This window comes from Gobius niger, assembly GCF_951799975.1.
Source record: "Gobius niger genome assembly, chromosome: 21".
Classification (NCBI taxonomy): Eukaryota; Metazoa; Chordata; class Actinopteri; order Gobiiformes; family Gobiidae; genus Gobius; species Gobius niger.
In genome coordinates this window covers 15,168,250-15,184,922 of record NC_136872.1, presented here as the reverse complement: position 1 = coordinate 15,184,922, position 16,673 = coordinate 15,168,250, and the positions used below count along the sequence as shown (strand labels likewise).

Genomic DNA, 16,673 nt, shown 5'->3' with positions numbered 1-16,673 from the left:
GAAGTTTCCAGTGCACTTTTCTGATAATCTGAGATGCCTGGGTTTGCAAAAAAGGGTGAAGTCCTCAATGTGCTGTCAAGTTACCCTGTTGTAGCAGGTAATAAAGATAATATATTAAAAACTTAACCATACATTTCAGTTTCAAATACTGACTGTTGCAGTTACCCTACAAGGGCTACTGCTTGGTCATGTGGTCTTCATGTGTGGTGCAATTGTTATAGTTGATTGATCAATGAGTGGTTGGTCTGATCATTGGACAATTCTATAAGTAAAATGATACTTTTAAAATACTAGGCTTATAACCTGAGGGTGGATAAAGGTCGATGTCAGCACATTCAGACACAAAGCTCCCCCTCCATTCAGGCTATACTTCCCTATACCAAAACAAAATTGTTTAACTTGTGGCTCCTGTCAAAATTGGTCAGAGCTGCCACAGTAGAGTAATACTAACAGCTGTCTATTCTTGCCGTTCCATCTGAACTCTATCTCACTGCCAAATTTGGCACTATTATTATTGTTCCCAGCCTCGAGCCACCCCCGGAGCTGCTGGAGAGGTCACGCATGCTCAAGTGAATTACATCTTAACAAGTCGATGGCCACCCGCTTGAAATAACCATTACTTCAGTCTTCAACAAACAACGACACAGGAAAGCAAGGGAACCGCTGGCTTTGCGGCTTTGTTGCAGATGAGGCCCAAATTGTTGTTAAGCGGAGCCCACCTGTTGGACATAATCCGCACATAATGGCTCCAGCTCATTAGCCAAAGCGTCCGAGTCAACTGTGCCCATTTCCTGTGGAGAGAGAGGATCCAGTGGGAAAATGAACTAGGAAAGGTTAAACATATCTGAAAAGGGCAATGCGTCTCAATAGCCTTGCACCCCGCCAATGATTTTTAGTAATGGTTTTCCACTATTTCAGTGAGCTTTAATGTGAACTCTACCACATGTAAAAGCTCATACAGAAAATTAATATGTTACTTTCAAACGTATGGCGAATAAACAGGCAAACAAAAAAAGAACTGGCAAAAATGTACACGGGAGGCAAGGGGAGAGTTCAGCGATAAACTGCATAAACAACATATTCACAGATTAGCGATTGCTTGCTTTCGCTTTGCAAGTGTTCTGGCGTAAATCTTCCAAGCACAGATTTTAGCCAATTTTACGGCACCTCTGGCCTTGTGTGACTCGAGGTCATGGATCTGCTAATAATGCTCCAGCTCCATCCCTTTATGACCTTGTTTCTACCACAGTCATTCCTCGTTTCTACCACAGTCGCAGTCCATTTTCACAGTGCTACAGTGGGATTAGCACACCGGCTGTTAGCGCTGGCACCGCACTCTGCCTCAGCCTATATTCTCTGTTGCTGACAACCAAAGCGAGTTGTTGCAATGACAGTATAATTGAGAAAAACAAATGTCGAAGCGGCTGTGCTTGTCCAGGAGACTGTTTACGGAGTACAGCTGCTTAAATATCCACTTAGAAAGAATTTGCGTTTGTTAAAGGTCCTTGTGTTATCCTGTTTCTTAAATACTTTTGTCATTCATGGTCTATAATACCTAAAATAGTTGAGGGAGCAGTTAAAATAAACTTAGCTATTTGTAATGTTAAGTTTATTTTAACTTATTCAAACTTCTAAATCTAAACAGCAGAGTGACCTATTAGTATTTGCGGTAAGAGCCTCCACCGGGCTAATTATTTTTAGCATTGGTGCTACTTCCGGGTTTACGATCGCTCATAATATGCTACAAATGACTCTCGCAGCTGTCTCTTTTCTTTCCCCATACGTCTACGAACACAATACAGGCTATTGCAGGAGGTGAAATGGATTTTACTCTATTTAAAAAAATAAATAAATATGTACAGCCCCTTTAAAAGTGTGGGTTGTGATCTGTATATCCCTGGGTTTTCTACTTGGGCACCTACACAAACAATCTCTTTGTTTTGCAAGTTCTTGGATTGACACAAGAGCCAAAAATAATGTGGAAAACAAGACTTCATTTCATTTCTGCTTCGGAGTTTTCAGTGCAATTTTTCAATCAGACGGACGTTGAGACTTAAAGCACCACTTGAGGCATGCAAAAGTGAAAATACTTAAATGGAGCGGAGTGGCGGTAACTTGACAGCCAGGCCAAACTGTCATTTTATTTTTCCTTTATACCGCGGCTTGGACACGCACCCTGTCAAAAACACGGCGAGATCCCTGCCCAGGTGGTCTTTTTTTCTTTTTTTTTCTGGGAAGAGAGTGGGCCGTAGTAATAGCGCTAGATGCATAAATCTCAAGTGCAATTGAGTTGGCAGCGGTGGAAGGCGTTGTGAACTGCGGGTGCGGATCTGGTGCTTGACCCTTTTTGTATTAACCGTTTGCGTCTTCCTGGAAGTGAAAAGGTATGAATCATGGATTGCTATGCACTGAGATAACAGCGTTCGTCAGACTAATTACAACCCGACTGTGAAATTCATACAAGATGAGGAGTCTGGGGGAGATGGTAAGACAATGGGATGCCTCTGTTGACAAGATGAAACAATTTATATGCAAATGTTGGTGCTTTAATTTCTGCTCAGCCTTGTGGGGTAAATAAATCAAAGCATGCACAATCATTTTCATAATTGCTTGGAATCATTGAACAAATTTACTCATATTGTTTGCATCTGTCATGTTTGGAATCTCTATATAGTGTTGTCTTTGTGGGCAAACTGTGGAGCCTCGTTGTCAAATTGTAGTTGTTATAGCAGTCCTAGTAGTGTTTCGAATATTAAAAAAGGGGCAATAGAAGCAGCAGAAAAAGCACGAATAGAACTAAAAGTAAATCACATATTAGTTCAGGTTTCAAGGGTTTAAAGGAACAGGCCATCCGTACTGAGATATGTTCTTACCTGAGCTTAGACGAGTTGATACCTACCTGTCTGGTCTTTGTGTGTGCCCTCAGTCACGCAAAACGACTAAAGATGTTGCTAGCATTTGGCCTCTCCCTATGTAATCCTATAGCTCCAAACGGGGATGAAGTTGAAAGCTACCACGATCTTCCACGGGCACGGACAAAGACCAGACAGGTACGCATCAACTCTTCTAAGCTCAGGTAAGAACATATTTCAGTATGGAAGAACTGTGGACCCTCAGTCACGCAAAAAGACCAAAGATGTTTTTAGCATTTGGCCCCTCCCAATGTAATCCTATAGCTCCAAACGGGGGTGAAGTTGGAAGCTACCACGCTCTTCCACGGGCACGGACAAAGACCAGACAGGTACGTATCAACTCTTCTAAGCTCAGGTAAGAACATATCTCAGTATGGAAGAACGGTGGCCTGTTCCTTTAAGGATTCGTTCAGTCTGGATGTAAACGGAACAAAAACAAATCTATCCAGACTAATCTATAACAATTGCCATACTCAGGTCTATACCAAGACATAGAAAGTGCTTACATCTTCTTTTAAATTGTGCAGAAATAATGCCCATGAAATGCTTGAAGCAATGTCCGTACCATATATACCGCACTACAGTTTGGGAAACCGTTACTTTAGCTGTTATGTGGCAAATTCCTGGCCTTCCCTTTGAACACACGTGACTTTGACTTTACTCGGGCCAAATCTCACTGATCAAACAGCTGATGTTTGGTGTCAGGCAGAGAGGGACACAACCATCGCACTCATTTGGGGGCCACTGAGCTGCCTGGGGTATGTTTGACTTTGAAACCGACTCATGTACTGTACAGTGTATCCCCCCCTGCACTCCAGACGACCAGGTTCGGAGCAGGGTTATTGGCTCTGAAAAAGAAGGGGGTTGTGAGTAAGTGTGTCACAAGCATCCAGCCCATCATTGCATTCATGGACTTCCTCTGTTAATTGTGTTATTCAGGACGGAAAAAAGCAAACCATTACATATTAGGTCACGACTCAAAGTCAGTAGCAACACAGTGGGAGGGTGAATGGCACTCTTGGCTCACATAAAGATGCAAACTTAGCTCAAGATCTGGAGATGGATGATGCGGTACACTTTAATGATGCAGTGCACATTCATCTTTCTTCTCAGGGGTTGCTTTGTCAAATGAGTCTCGTCATAATAACTTCTTGCAGTGGTTGGGCTTGACTTCTTTTTTTTTTTGTCTTCCACATTAGTATTTTGCAACGTGTCCTTGCTAACCCAAAAGCTGGACCTCTCATTACTGCCTCAAAATTGAGCATGGAGATGGAAAGTAAATTATTGGCACCCCCGCCTTTGGTCCTGTTCATTTCGCTTCTCCTCTGTGGAAATAAACACTTGCATTCCTGCGCGTTAATAAAGATGAATTGAAGAGTACGTGTCAGCCAGACGTTCAGGTAGCTCATACCTAACGTGCCTGTGCCATTGTAAGGGCACTTTACATTGGTTCAGAGGACATGTTTAAGAACGTTATAGGACCAACGTACAGTCTCAGGAGTGACAAAGGACCACCTGACGCAATAAGCCTTCAAAGTCAAATCAATGGTCGGTCACGATTATAGCATTCCCAGCCAAGTGAAGTGGAAGATGTTGAAGTCAATGAATATTGTCACGCAACCAGCTTAAGTTAAAGTCAGTGGTATGTTTCTGCTTGCTCATGTGGAAGTTGACATTTTCTAGAATTTTCTCTCATATTTCTCAACTACACACAGTGGTATTAGTACACACAGTGGTATTAGTACACACAGTGGTATTAGTAGTGCAAGTCGTTGAAGTTAATTGCGGCCGCACAACGTAATTTTGACTGTTGAAGTTTAAGTTTAGTGCTTATGTGTTACCATCATTGGTGTTAGAGAAACTGTATTATATGTCATCTTTGGACATAGTGTCACAGTTTTCAAAGGGGTTAGGCAGCATAAGTGTTGACTTCAGCCAAACCCCTTTCGATCAGGCATCATTTACCACTTAAATACTCAAAGTACACGTTTTTCTTATTGTATAATGTATAAAATCTTTGAAAAACATGTGAGATGTGATCTAAATGTGTATAATGACTGAAGAAAATAAACTAAATGGTCGCAATGGCATTAGAAGTAGTCTGAAAGTAATACTTGCAGTAACATTAATGTAATAATGACATTTTGAATTTTGTTGTTTTGGAACAAATAGTCATTACATTTTAAGCTTGTGAAGTTGTCATAAGCTGTCAGATTTGGAACAATATTACAAGTTGCATTAGCTGTAGGAGTAATAGTAGGAGTACTACAGTAACAGGCAAACGACTGTAATAGCCTTGAAGTCGTAACATGACTGGTATGGTGAGGTCATTTTTTACCATTTTTGTTGGATATTTGTTGGTTTATGTACTATTAGTCAGTAGTGTCCATAGCAGCAGCAGCAGCAGCAGCAGCAGCAGGTGAAGTAGGTGAAGTAGGTGTAGCGTGTTGTTATAATCATAGTAATATATGAATATAGAGCCTCTACGAGCGAAAGAAAAAATGTTGCCCTATTTTTCTTTAATTTCAAAGCAGTGGCAGAAAAATGGCAGAAGACGCAACGCAGACCCTGCTTAGCTGTTTTTGTTGGAGCCTGTAGGAATGACATGGGTCTCGTTGAGGTAAATCAGAAATAACAGTAAGCTTCCATAATGCCAGCCAAAGCCAAGAGTTTAAATGGTTCATTCCATCCAGTGTGTCTCCAATTCAAGAGCTTAGGTCAGATAAAGCTCCTCATGACCTTAGATGGCTCATGGTTGGTAATGTCAGTCAAATATAAACCAATAACAAAAAATTGAGCAGAAATCCCAACGCAAGTTATAGTAAGTTTCTTGGTAAGGTGCATAAAATTGTAGCTTAAATTGTCCTTAATTGGCTAATAATAATAATAAAATAAAGTAATAAAGTTATCACGTGGTAATAATCTAAAAACCTACTTTTTTTTTAATTGAATGGTGTTTTGGACGATGTTTAGGCTTATTTGCAGGTATAAAGAGCATACCCGTTGTGCGTTATGCAAGTGCTATGACCTTAAGACAAAGCACATACCTATTTGATCTCACGCTAATAATATCGTTCATCGTTAACTGCCTTCCTGCCCTGCACAAGAAAGCCATTACGCACGTGTTTAGGTGCGCGACGCACGTACAGCGCGTGTAAACTCGGCTGGACTGTGTTTCTTTAAGAATGTAAGGTGGGTGAGCCCCCTTTCCTGACGCACGCCTGGTATGCAAACATAAATTTAGCAGCAACGTGTTTGCTGGTGGAACAAAATATCTGGAAGCGGCCGTGAAGTGTCATGTCGTCTCCAGCAGCTCGAGGCTCCCCTGTGTGTTTTTTTCTCCCCGCGCAGTAGTTGCAGATAGGAGAGACAGCAGCCCGCAGCGGTGACACACGGAGGTTTCTCTCAGTGGGACATAGACGAGAGGGTTTACGCACGCTCCGCGGCTCTGCAGTTTTCCACTGAGCGCCAGAGAGATGACAGGAGGCTGGATGTGGACGTTTGGACTGCTGCTGCTTCTCACGGTCCGGCTGAAGGTAAAGACGCCTTTTTCCCCCCTTTCTTTTTTTCTTTTTCCATTCACAAATCTGAGCAGCAGATGAACGCTGTCAGTCGTGGCTTTAATTGGACCGTTTATTGGGACAGTGAAGAGACACCTGTTGCTCATGTCTTCTGCGTCTGAAAACGGAGCCTGACGTTGAAAACTGGACCTCAGGTGATGTTTTGTGCTGTTATAGGCTATTGACCATCCCAGGCACTTGAAATAAATGATGTTGTTGACCGCTGCGATTGATTCATGAATATGCAAAACACATAAGTATTGTAATAACCATGGCAGTTAAATTCGAAATAGGGACACTAACACTGAAGTGTAGGACAAAGGGTAGCCAATATGAAAAATAAGAATAGTAAAAGATTAAAAGGATAGCTCATATTAATAACTAGAGCCGGTAATTTCCCTGAAAGGTTCTTCTATTCAGAAAATTCCCCTTTGCTTTACAAAAGGCATTGATACCCCTTTTCTTATTATTTAGGAATCCTCTTTCAAAGGTGTACAATAGATCATTCCCGTAATGCCCCGCTGTGAAAACCTGCTTAGGCAGCTTTTTGAGAAACTGATGTGGCTCTCTGTAGATTATCAGCAGCATCCTTCCTGCCATGTTACATACAGCTAGGGTTGCATATTGTCCCTGGAAAATCATGTAAGGTTAAGCAACCGCGCGGGATGTCAGTATGTGTAAATGACCACGGCAGGTGCTAATGGGGCACTTCAAGGTGACTGGTGCTGTAGACACTCCGGCTGCTTGAACTGTAATTACCGTGTGTCAGTGACAGAGGACCTCGAAAGGTTGGGGACTCTTTCTAGGCCAACGTCCCGGGACTTTCTGACATGTGTGTGTGTGTGTGTCTGCTAGTTAGAAGCATCCATCTGCTTGGCCCTAGCTTTGAAGATGTTTGAAAGCTGCGCTCTTTGAAGAAACATAGACTCCTGTACCATGTCTTTCATTAATGCGACATTGTTATTGCACTGTTGTAAGCATCACTCGCCGCAAAAGCTATAAGTTACACCCTCAGGATGAAAAAAAAGCTCCAGCAATTTTCAAGCGCAATGTTTTAGTGTAGGCGCATGGCTTGGGTTAAGAATGGAGGATAGACTGCAACACAAAACAGCAATGAATGAATGAATGTCTTCTGTCTATCCTTAGGGGTATTTTATTTACATGTGTGTTACAAATTGTTCTGTTTACAAAAGAAATAACAGTCTGTAGTTAGCTCTCAGTCATACAGGAGGAAACAATTGCAACAACCCCTGCACAGATGACAGCTCAAGAACTTTTGTCTACAATCACAACTCATCTTTAGCTCTTTGTAATGTTAATCTTGGATTTAAACTGTCAAACAAATTTCGACTTGGAAGTTGGATTAGAAAAAGTGGACGGAGAAAGTTTTGTATGCAGTGTTTCTCATCAATGGGACTCTATTGGTTATAAGATAGTTTTTGACGCATGCTTCTTTGACCCGATTGTTCCCTTGGTTGTTCAGCATCTGCCACTTAAAAGTTGACAAAGCCAGTTGCCATCTCCCTGACAGACTTCCCCATCTGCCCCTTAGTCAGCAACAGACGTTCTTCTCACACCCCGCACTGACCCTCAGACTGTCCAAATCCACCATGGTTCCTGCTCCACACACTGGCCTTTTCTCTTTCATCCGAGCTCCGTAGGTCAGATCCACCAAAGAATGGGTCTCTATTTTTGTGTCTATGGCTGCTGAAGCAGGGATCTGTATGTGAGTGCCAAAAGCCCTGTGGCTGTGCAGCCCTAAATTTAACTGCCTTCCCTTTGACGGTGACATAATGACATAATAGAGAGCAAAAGGTTTTTGAAGAGGAACACGGAAGAATGTATCCATGTACATAGATATTATATAGACTAGAAGCAATCAAAACATGCATATGGTCAGACGGAGTAGTCAGTGTGAACACGTACAATAATTCTCTCAGTAAGGTTAAGGTCAAGGTAGACTTTATTGTCACTGTAGGGAAATGTGTCCTTTTCATACTTTATATCCCATCCTTCAATGCTACTGGGGGAATCTGTCAGTTTTAAGAGCTTGCAGTTGATGAGGAAAACCAGAAACCCCAGAGGAAGCACTGTTTGAGAGTATGTTGAAATAATGCTCACATGAATCCGTGAATCGAACCCAGGACTTTATTCCTTGTTTCTGTCCTCAAACCAAGATCTTTAGGGACAGTTCTTAACTCAGTGATACAGAATGTCTTAAAATTCTTGTAACATTCATGTCTTGCAAACAAACCACTTTCATTTTCCAAAGCTGCTTGTAACCAGCACAGTGGTGTGAGGAGTAGCCGGTCTCACTGCTTCCTTATGACTTTATGAAATGTCACAGTCTATAGATGAAGATTTAGAGGTGGCATTCCACTCCACAGACAGAAAAATTCCCTTTGAATGCTAAGTGTGAGTAATGCTTTGACACCTGGGAGCAGAGAGAATCCCATTTTACATGCTTTGATTGAATTCTTTCTCGCAAACCCCCCTCCCTTTTCTTTGGTTTTCACAGAATGCAACTTCTTTAGTCGAGTTTAAAAAAAAAATCTTTTCTAAGCTTTTGAGTTATATGATTCTCTTGTCAAAAACATATGAGTAGTTTGTTTCGTTCATATATGCATTTCTGTGGAATTGTGCACATTAAGTCACTCGTCCCCCCAAGACAAGACAGTTATGCTGATCATTTTCAGCACTCCGTCTTTTCTGTTCATTGCTATCATGTCAGATTATAAAACGTAGAATATCAATGCGGAGGTATTCAAAGGAACGCTTTTTAAGATAAGATAAGATAAGATAAGATGATACTTTATTGATCTCACGGATGGAGAAATTGCATAATAGCCTCATGATATTTTCATAAAAGCTTCTGCCTGAAATGTGGGATAAAATTGGATAGTAAATTAAATTAGAGCAAGTCTTTTAAAGCATTATCAGTGGACGTCTGCACATTATTCATTCACTTACACAGAGCCACCAAACCGAACTTGACAGCCAAACACTTGCGAGCACTTGACATTTTCTCCAGCGTTTGGGAACCGGGATGATGAATACGGCTCACTAATTGGCATACGCGTTAGTCGGCTTCCAGACAATTCCACAGCTAACGCAGCCCATGCCTTGCCTCTAATTACTCGGCTCGAAGGGAAACAGGCCAGAGAAAGCGTTCGATTTTGATGTTTTTGTCAAGGAAATGGGCCTTCAGAAAGAAAAAAAAATCGCAGTGATCAAAGTGCGTTGGGAGTCGTTGGGACGGGGGCGGCTCTGGGGTCAGACGGCAGGATTAAGCGGGGTCACGGCATGCAAATCGTTTTAGTAACTTTTAGTAACCTGGACCTAGTAGTAGAAGTAGTAGTAGTAGTAGTAGTAGTGGTGGTGGTCATAAACAGTAATACATTTGTACATAGATCATTTCTTTCTCCCACCTCTCCAGCATCTCCACTTCATCATAAAAAGACGGATTTCAATACAATTAGGGTTCACCAGTGCCTTTGTAGCCAAATGAGAATGTATTCATCCGAAGAGGTCCCGTTTGAGTAAAGGAACAGTCTTCGCAAACATCTGGCCAGTGATGGATGGATCCAGCAAGTTTTTGGAGTGCGTTAACAAGACCAAATGTTTTCAGTTACAGCAGAAAACTCCATACTCATCTCATTGTTCCCATCTGGGCTTAATATGCCGTCCGAGACTCTTGCTTTGGAAGTGGAAATGTGTGTGTACAATATAACTTTGAATCCAAGGGCAAAATTAGCTGTTATAAATTGCCAGGGTACCCGCAGCATGTTTCACTTTTCTCTCGGAGCGCTCTTAGCATTCCTCAGGTGCTCGGACAGGGGGATGCTCGAATGCTCTTTCGATCTCGGGACCTCCGGAAAGCAGGCACTCATCCCGATCGCGCCGGGCCAAGAGGAAGTAGCTCCGTACTATACTCAAGAGGCCAAGCTAGTGGAGTCCTGCAGCTTCCAGATTCAGTTTTAGGGGGCTCTTACAAGAAGCTAACGGCCAGACATGATGCGAAGAGGCTCGGCCAGTTTCAAAGTCTTAAGAGTAAATCAGATCCAAAGAGGAATTTCCTAAAGTAAATGAATAAAAAACGGAACTTGGCTGCATCTCCGTTGGGATGATCTTGCGATGGTGAGTGACACTTAAAGCGAAACCTGACTTGGCGCGTTTTCGTCATGTGTAGCACTTTCTTTCGCAAGCTCATTTTCAAGTTAACATCGGGAATTAATGAACAAACCAGCCCGGTCTCACTCTTCCAAACCCTGTGAAACTTAATAGTGTTGTTTTGCCTTTCAATCACTTAATGTGGAGCTCTCATAACATGCTGTGACCGAGCGCTCAAAGCAAGTGGTGCCAGTAATCGGCATAGCGTTTTGGATTCATGTTTCCTTAATGTGTTTGCAAAAGGCCATGTTATTCAAACCCAAGTATCGCAATGCATAATGAGTTTTAGGGGGATTTGTGCAGCTTTGAAATGGTAATTCTTTTAATATGCCACATGCAATATTTATTCTATAAAAGGGTAATTCGCTCCTTACTTCTAAAGAAGGGGTGGGGCCTGGACATGATGGAAGTCTGACATTTAGATCTTCTTTCACATCTTCCTGTTAAGAGGCACGAGGCACTGGAGCATAACCCAGCAACTACTGCATGGACCTTAGCGAGTGGAGGAGCTAGTCACATGGTTGGTGGTCATTTAGTCAACAAGAAAAGACTGGGACAAGGAGCAGGCTATTATGAGACCAGTGCATTGTAATCATACTTGCACTTAAAGCAGAAATAAGTAACTGTAACTATGCCCCTACAGGCCATGAGTGTCACTGCATGTAAAATACTATGCTGACAGAAAAGACAAAGGGAGCGAGGGATATTGTACATTGTGCCATAACCCAATTACACAATGGAGATATTATTTTCCGCTCAAATTTGGCTGTAAATACTGCTAAAGTGGCGCTAGCTCACAGTTAGCGTGCTTGCTTCTCCTTCGTGATTCTATTAGTGTGTATTGGTGGCTCGGACTCAGAGGCAGGGAAAGTTGCAAGCATGGTTTTCTGGCCAGAGACACCAGGGGGAAATGAAAGACCCCCCAATTATCCCATTATCACTTGTAGGGAACACTTGTAGGATTGATTAAGGTAAGCACGTTACTTAGTGCTGCTTTAACAATCTTTACAAGCTTGTCAAAGTGCTGTAATGTAGTCATTATTCATTCATTCATTCCGAGCTATTATTATACCACAGCTGCCCCGACTAATAGAAGCGAGGCTGCCAATCGGCCCCTCCGTCCATCATTGCTCAAACGGTGCATTCACAGTGTCTTGCCAGAGGACAAAATGACAGTCTGCATCCGTGGGAGTGTGAATTTGAGGTGCCAACCCTCTGGTCTTGAGATGAACCGGCCTCTCTACCATCTGAAACCCACATCATGTTTTTATGCTCACTTCAGTGGCGTGGGAATCGCTGTTTACGTTGATCTGTATCACTGACAAAAGGTGACCAGTAGGTGGGAACATTACAGCAGATCCTCGTAACGTGCAATTGATCGGTTATTCTGTTGATACTAGCTCCCATGTCTGATTTCCTGCCTTTGCGATTGTGCAGGTGGCTGTTTTTCCCCCCCCTTTCTTAAACACCCCACTTCCTGTTTGGCCCCATGTGACCCTATTTGTTCCTTCATCACAAGGTTTATTTGTCATTGGCGAGCCTGAAAGCGTCTGGCATCCTGTCCCCATCAGCGTGATTGAGAGTTGTTGCTTTATCCCGTTGTGTGTTCCAGCGCCTTTTCTCTGCATCATCTGGTCCGCACATTTCTCACACAAACGAATGCAAAACCCACACAGACTATAGCCGTACAGTCGCCGGTTTGGCTTATGGCAGTGGATCCTGGAAGTTCTTTGCCCCAGTCTTGAACTTGGACAGGGTAGTTGGAACAGAGCGGCCTGAAAGAATAATCATGACCAAATGAAAATCTCAATTGTTGTTGCTGTTATAAGTCCAGTGTGTCGTAAAGGCTGCAATTACAGGTGTATGCATTGCTGTATGTCCTGTATGTATTGTCCTCTGCAAACTATTTAAAAAAAAAAGTCTCTTTGGATCGAATTCTAAAAAGTGCAATTAGGTATTTTCCTAATTTCCAATATCATGCAGCCCCCTATTGTGGGATCATAGCCAGTAGTTTTGAAGGGGGGGAGAAGGAGCACCCCTGTCCCGTGATGAGTGGAATGGGTATTGGAAGGATGTTTGTCAGGTTGTTCATTCAAGGAAGGACAGTCAGGAAGTCCGTTGCTACAAAGAAAACAAAAATTGTTACAGATAGGCCATGGAGGAAGTTCGACGTTTTGATATAAGATGCAAAAATAGCAGTCTTTATCTTGAGAAAATATCCCTCAAGTCACAGCATGTACAAACTAGCTGTACTATACCAGACTGTAGCAAACCTCAAACTTCACATCTAAATTAAGATCGCACCAAGATATATTTGCTGTGAAAAGAAATGGTCTGACACTTTTTGCTTTTTGTTCTACAATTAAATGAACTTTCATTATACGGTTACTGATTAGCACAAAAACATTAATGATTGAACTGAATGCATTTGCACAAAACAGATACATGTCCATTGGGATGAAAAGCTTTGAGTTATGAGAGCCAAATGTACTCATCTGCCTTGCCATCTCTGAATAGTTGCACATACAAGCTTTGAGAATACTTTGAGCCAAAAGCGGACTTTCATGTGGCTACTATAATTAACACCATCTTTGTTCACAGTTGCACACTGAACTAATAAATAAAAGGAAGCTATTTATCAAACCTTCTTAAACAGCACCGCGTCTGCCGATGGAGAGATAATGCTACTCTCGAATATACAAAGATGAAATTTATTGCGTGATGCTGACATGGGATTTAACTTAACCAGAAATTAAGTGGACGCAGACTGACACGGAGGCGTCATTGAGGTGGAAAAGAAAGCGGTATTGATGGGGTGAGAGGGGAACAGTTACGTGAAGCATGCTCCCGGACCGAAGGGCCAAGCACCAGAGAGGCAGAGGAAAACCATCGGTGAGGAATCATGCATCCTCACTGAAGTTTCTTGGAACAACTAAACGTGAACTCATGTCTGACCCTGCGCATGGGAAACTGTTCAAAGAAAGCTGGATAAGGAAGTCCGGAATTGTATATTGCTCATGTGTAAGAAAAAAGAAAGTGATTCAAAATGGTATACTCTAATGCAATATGTATTAGGGCCTCATAATATTAGACTGTGTGGCCGAAAATGTATATCAGGTTAAGGTGAAGGTTAAGGTGTTAAGGCCTCTGCATTTGACCCATCCTTTGATGCCACTGGGGCAACCCTTAAAGAGTAGTTGGCGATGACAGTGGGACCCATCTCCAGATGTGGAGCCAGGCTGATGGTCAGAATCACCTGGCTGGAGGATTCACCTACATGTTTTTAGTGGTAGGGGAAACCGGAGAACCTACACAGGAAACCTATGCAGACACAGGGAGAACATGCAAACTCCACACAGAAAGGCTCTGTCCAGGTGGAAATTGAACCCAGGTCCTTCAAGCTGCCTATATTTCCTGAAAATGTGCTATTTTCAATTTAATGTTACAGTCTATCTATACAAAGGAGGCAACAGAAAAAAGGGGGGCTGTGTTGCCTTAAAGCTGCATTATGCAACTTTTTATGCAACAAAAGAAGTTGATATTTGTGCATATTTGACCTTGTGGTGACTGAGTGGCTGTATGGGTGGTTAGCATGGCGCCTTTACTTTCGCACAGTGGTATTATGCTTCAGGATCAATTGTTTTGTAGGCTTTCACCACTGACGGACCGGACCCTCTCACCAGAAAACCTACAACACAATTGATCCTAGAGCGTCTAAGAGACCACCGTGATCGAAAGTAAAGGCGCCAAGCTGTACAAGCTCGTACAGATGGACAAATATCAACTTTTTTTTTTTTTCCTCACATGAAAAAAGTTGCATAATGCACCTTTAACATGCCATATATTTAGGTTTATTACACACTGGATTTTACCACTTGATCTGGCAACCCAAAGCATGAGGCTCTGTGGGTTTTCGGATTGAGAATGTGGACAAAGATAGGTAGGTTTTTAAACTTTAAAGCTATTCCAAAAACACTTACATACCCAATATCTTACAAACAACAAACACATAGAACAGATGACACTGTTTGCAGATGGGTAAAGTGAAGCCAAATTAGTATTCATCCATGAGTGGAAATTTCTGATAAACCTGTCCAAGTAAATGCAGCCGATTGCAGCCCAACATTATTACCCCTCTCTAATTGCACATATTGCACGGCAGCACATGAACAGCTGAATGTGCACGGGAGAAGTGATTGACTGAGGGAGCGCATAGCTGGACTCTGGCAGGGTCTCCACGGCTGGCTGCAGGGGCTGTTTGCAGAGCTAACGATGCTTCCTGGGGTTCTCACATCTGCTTCCCTCGTGGCCACATGTGCTCCTGGCCACGGCTAAACACGGAGCTAAACACCGGCTAACAAATGAGGTGCTGTTTGGATTAGAGCGAGCGCCCGCAGAAGCGGATTCCACAGTAATGGTGCGCACAAGTCAATAAACGCAATATGTTAACGCGGGGGTTCTCAAACCCTGGTGCCGGTCCCACTGGCAATATCATTTATTTTTATTTATATGTTTATTTATATCTGAACCTGATTTACTCGGATTATTATTAGCTGGTTTTGTGCAGGGTGTAGTCCAGGTTTAGTCCTACTTTAGACCTGATTTTGTTGTTTACCATCTGCAAATCACATATTGAGTGGACACCTTACATTTCATGCAAATAATGTCTGTGTTTTTATTAAATTCATTCAAATATAGTCCCAAAAGTAACTTGTTTCGGCGCAATGTTAGAGCAGACACCAAAGGTTCATCTGCTTTCCTATTCCCAGGCAGCTACGTGGATTTACCTCGGCCAGCGGAGCCTTTGTGACCTGCACTAAAACAGTGGGCCGTGTCTCTGGGATTGCCGCTGACTTCACTTGTCAGGTCTGGGGACTACATTATGTGCTCAGATATAGGTATAGTGAGTGTTACATGGTTCAAGTATTTCCAGTATTTGTTTAGGAAAAAAGCCTTTCTTTTGCAACCTGGTAGTAGCAAGCAAGTATTTTTATTTTAAGGGGCCATAGTGTTCAAGAGATAACCATAAGATTATTTTTTGTTGAAAGCAGAATCACCTCTAGTTTCTTTAGTTTCCTCATCAAAAACATTTGAGTAATTTTTGAATCTTTCACAATTCGAAGTGCCATAATGGTCGTCTAATTGTCCCCTGGCTCCTTCCTCCTTCCTCCTCCCTCACTCATTAGTAGCTTCAGAACCCCCTCTGTGTGTTCAAAATGATCACAACAACCTCCTCTTAAAGTGGCTACATCAGTTTTAATTGTATCTATAGTTTCACAATCCCTTTATGCAGGCCCTACATAAATGGCTTGGGAAACCATCCCCATTATAGCCTAAAGTGCATGTTAGACAACCAGGGTATTTTCTGTCTGACACCCAGGAAAGGTCACACTCTGTCTAGCCTGGGGTCTCGCTGTAACATGCCTCTCCCGTTCTAGATTTACCAGGCTTTAGACGGATTAACAATAGACAGAAACAGCCTTTTTTTTGCCATAAACTAATGCAGCAAGTCACCTGTCTCCTTTGTTCTCCTAATCTTTCCCGTTATATCTTCAAAGCTTCAGACAAAACTCTGCCGTTTCCTGCAGCAGGTGTGAACTTTTACTGAACTTGTCTCTAAACTTTGAACGACCTTCTCGGATCATTACGGTCCTGCACCGTCCTGTCCTTTGCGTGTCGCACAATGATCGGTTTCTCACCCGACCTCCACCTCCGCAACTGAATAATCTGCATGAGAAAAGCGCAGCGCATGGCCTCTTGTTTTTTGGGCTCAGATGTTTGCATTTGAAGTACCGCTGTGGAATTCGGCCCAGCGTACCTCCGCCTGCGTGGTGACATCATCTCCAGCTTCGCCAGCTTTGATGTGATTGCGTGGGCCGCCGTTATCCCGCCGCTGTCTGCTGCGTCGGGTCGAGCTTGTTCCAATCTGTCGTCCTGCTGGTATGAATCCTCTCATCGCCTTCCCCTCCTCCCACCCCGGTCTCCGCGATGACAGGCATGCGGCGCAGAAACTATTTGGCAACCGTGACCT

The 16,673-nt window shown here is 42.7% G+C and overlaps 1 protein-coding gene and 1 long non-coding RNA gene across 3 annotated transcripts in view; one reads left to right on the top strand and one right to left on the bottom strand.

Annotated features, from left to right (window-relative positions):
* The window catches only part of LOC306980883, a 469,430-nt gene that overhangs the window by 147,801 nt on the left and 304,956 nt on the right, over positions 1-16,673 (bottom strand). The gene's annotated exons all lie outside the window — the stretch shown is intronic.
* LOC306980836 (ADAMTS-like protein 1) overlaps positions 6,103-16,673 on the top strand; it is a 100,334-nt gene continuing 89,763 nt past the window's right edge. The window contains exon 1 of one of the 2 annotated variants that reach the window (XM_079580327.1): positions 6,103-6,448. In XM_079580327.1, the coding sequence (XP_079436453.1) occupies positions 6,389-6,448 (60 nt within the window). In that variant the 5' untranslated portion in view covers positions 6,103-6,388. The remainder of the gene's footprint in view (positions 6,449-16,673) is intronic. The other variant, XM_079580326.1, reaches the window with a different exon arrangement.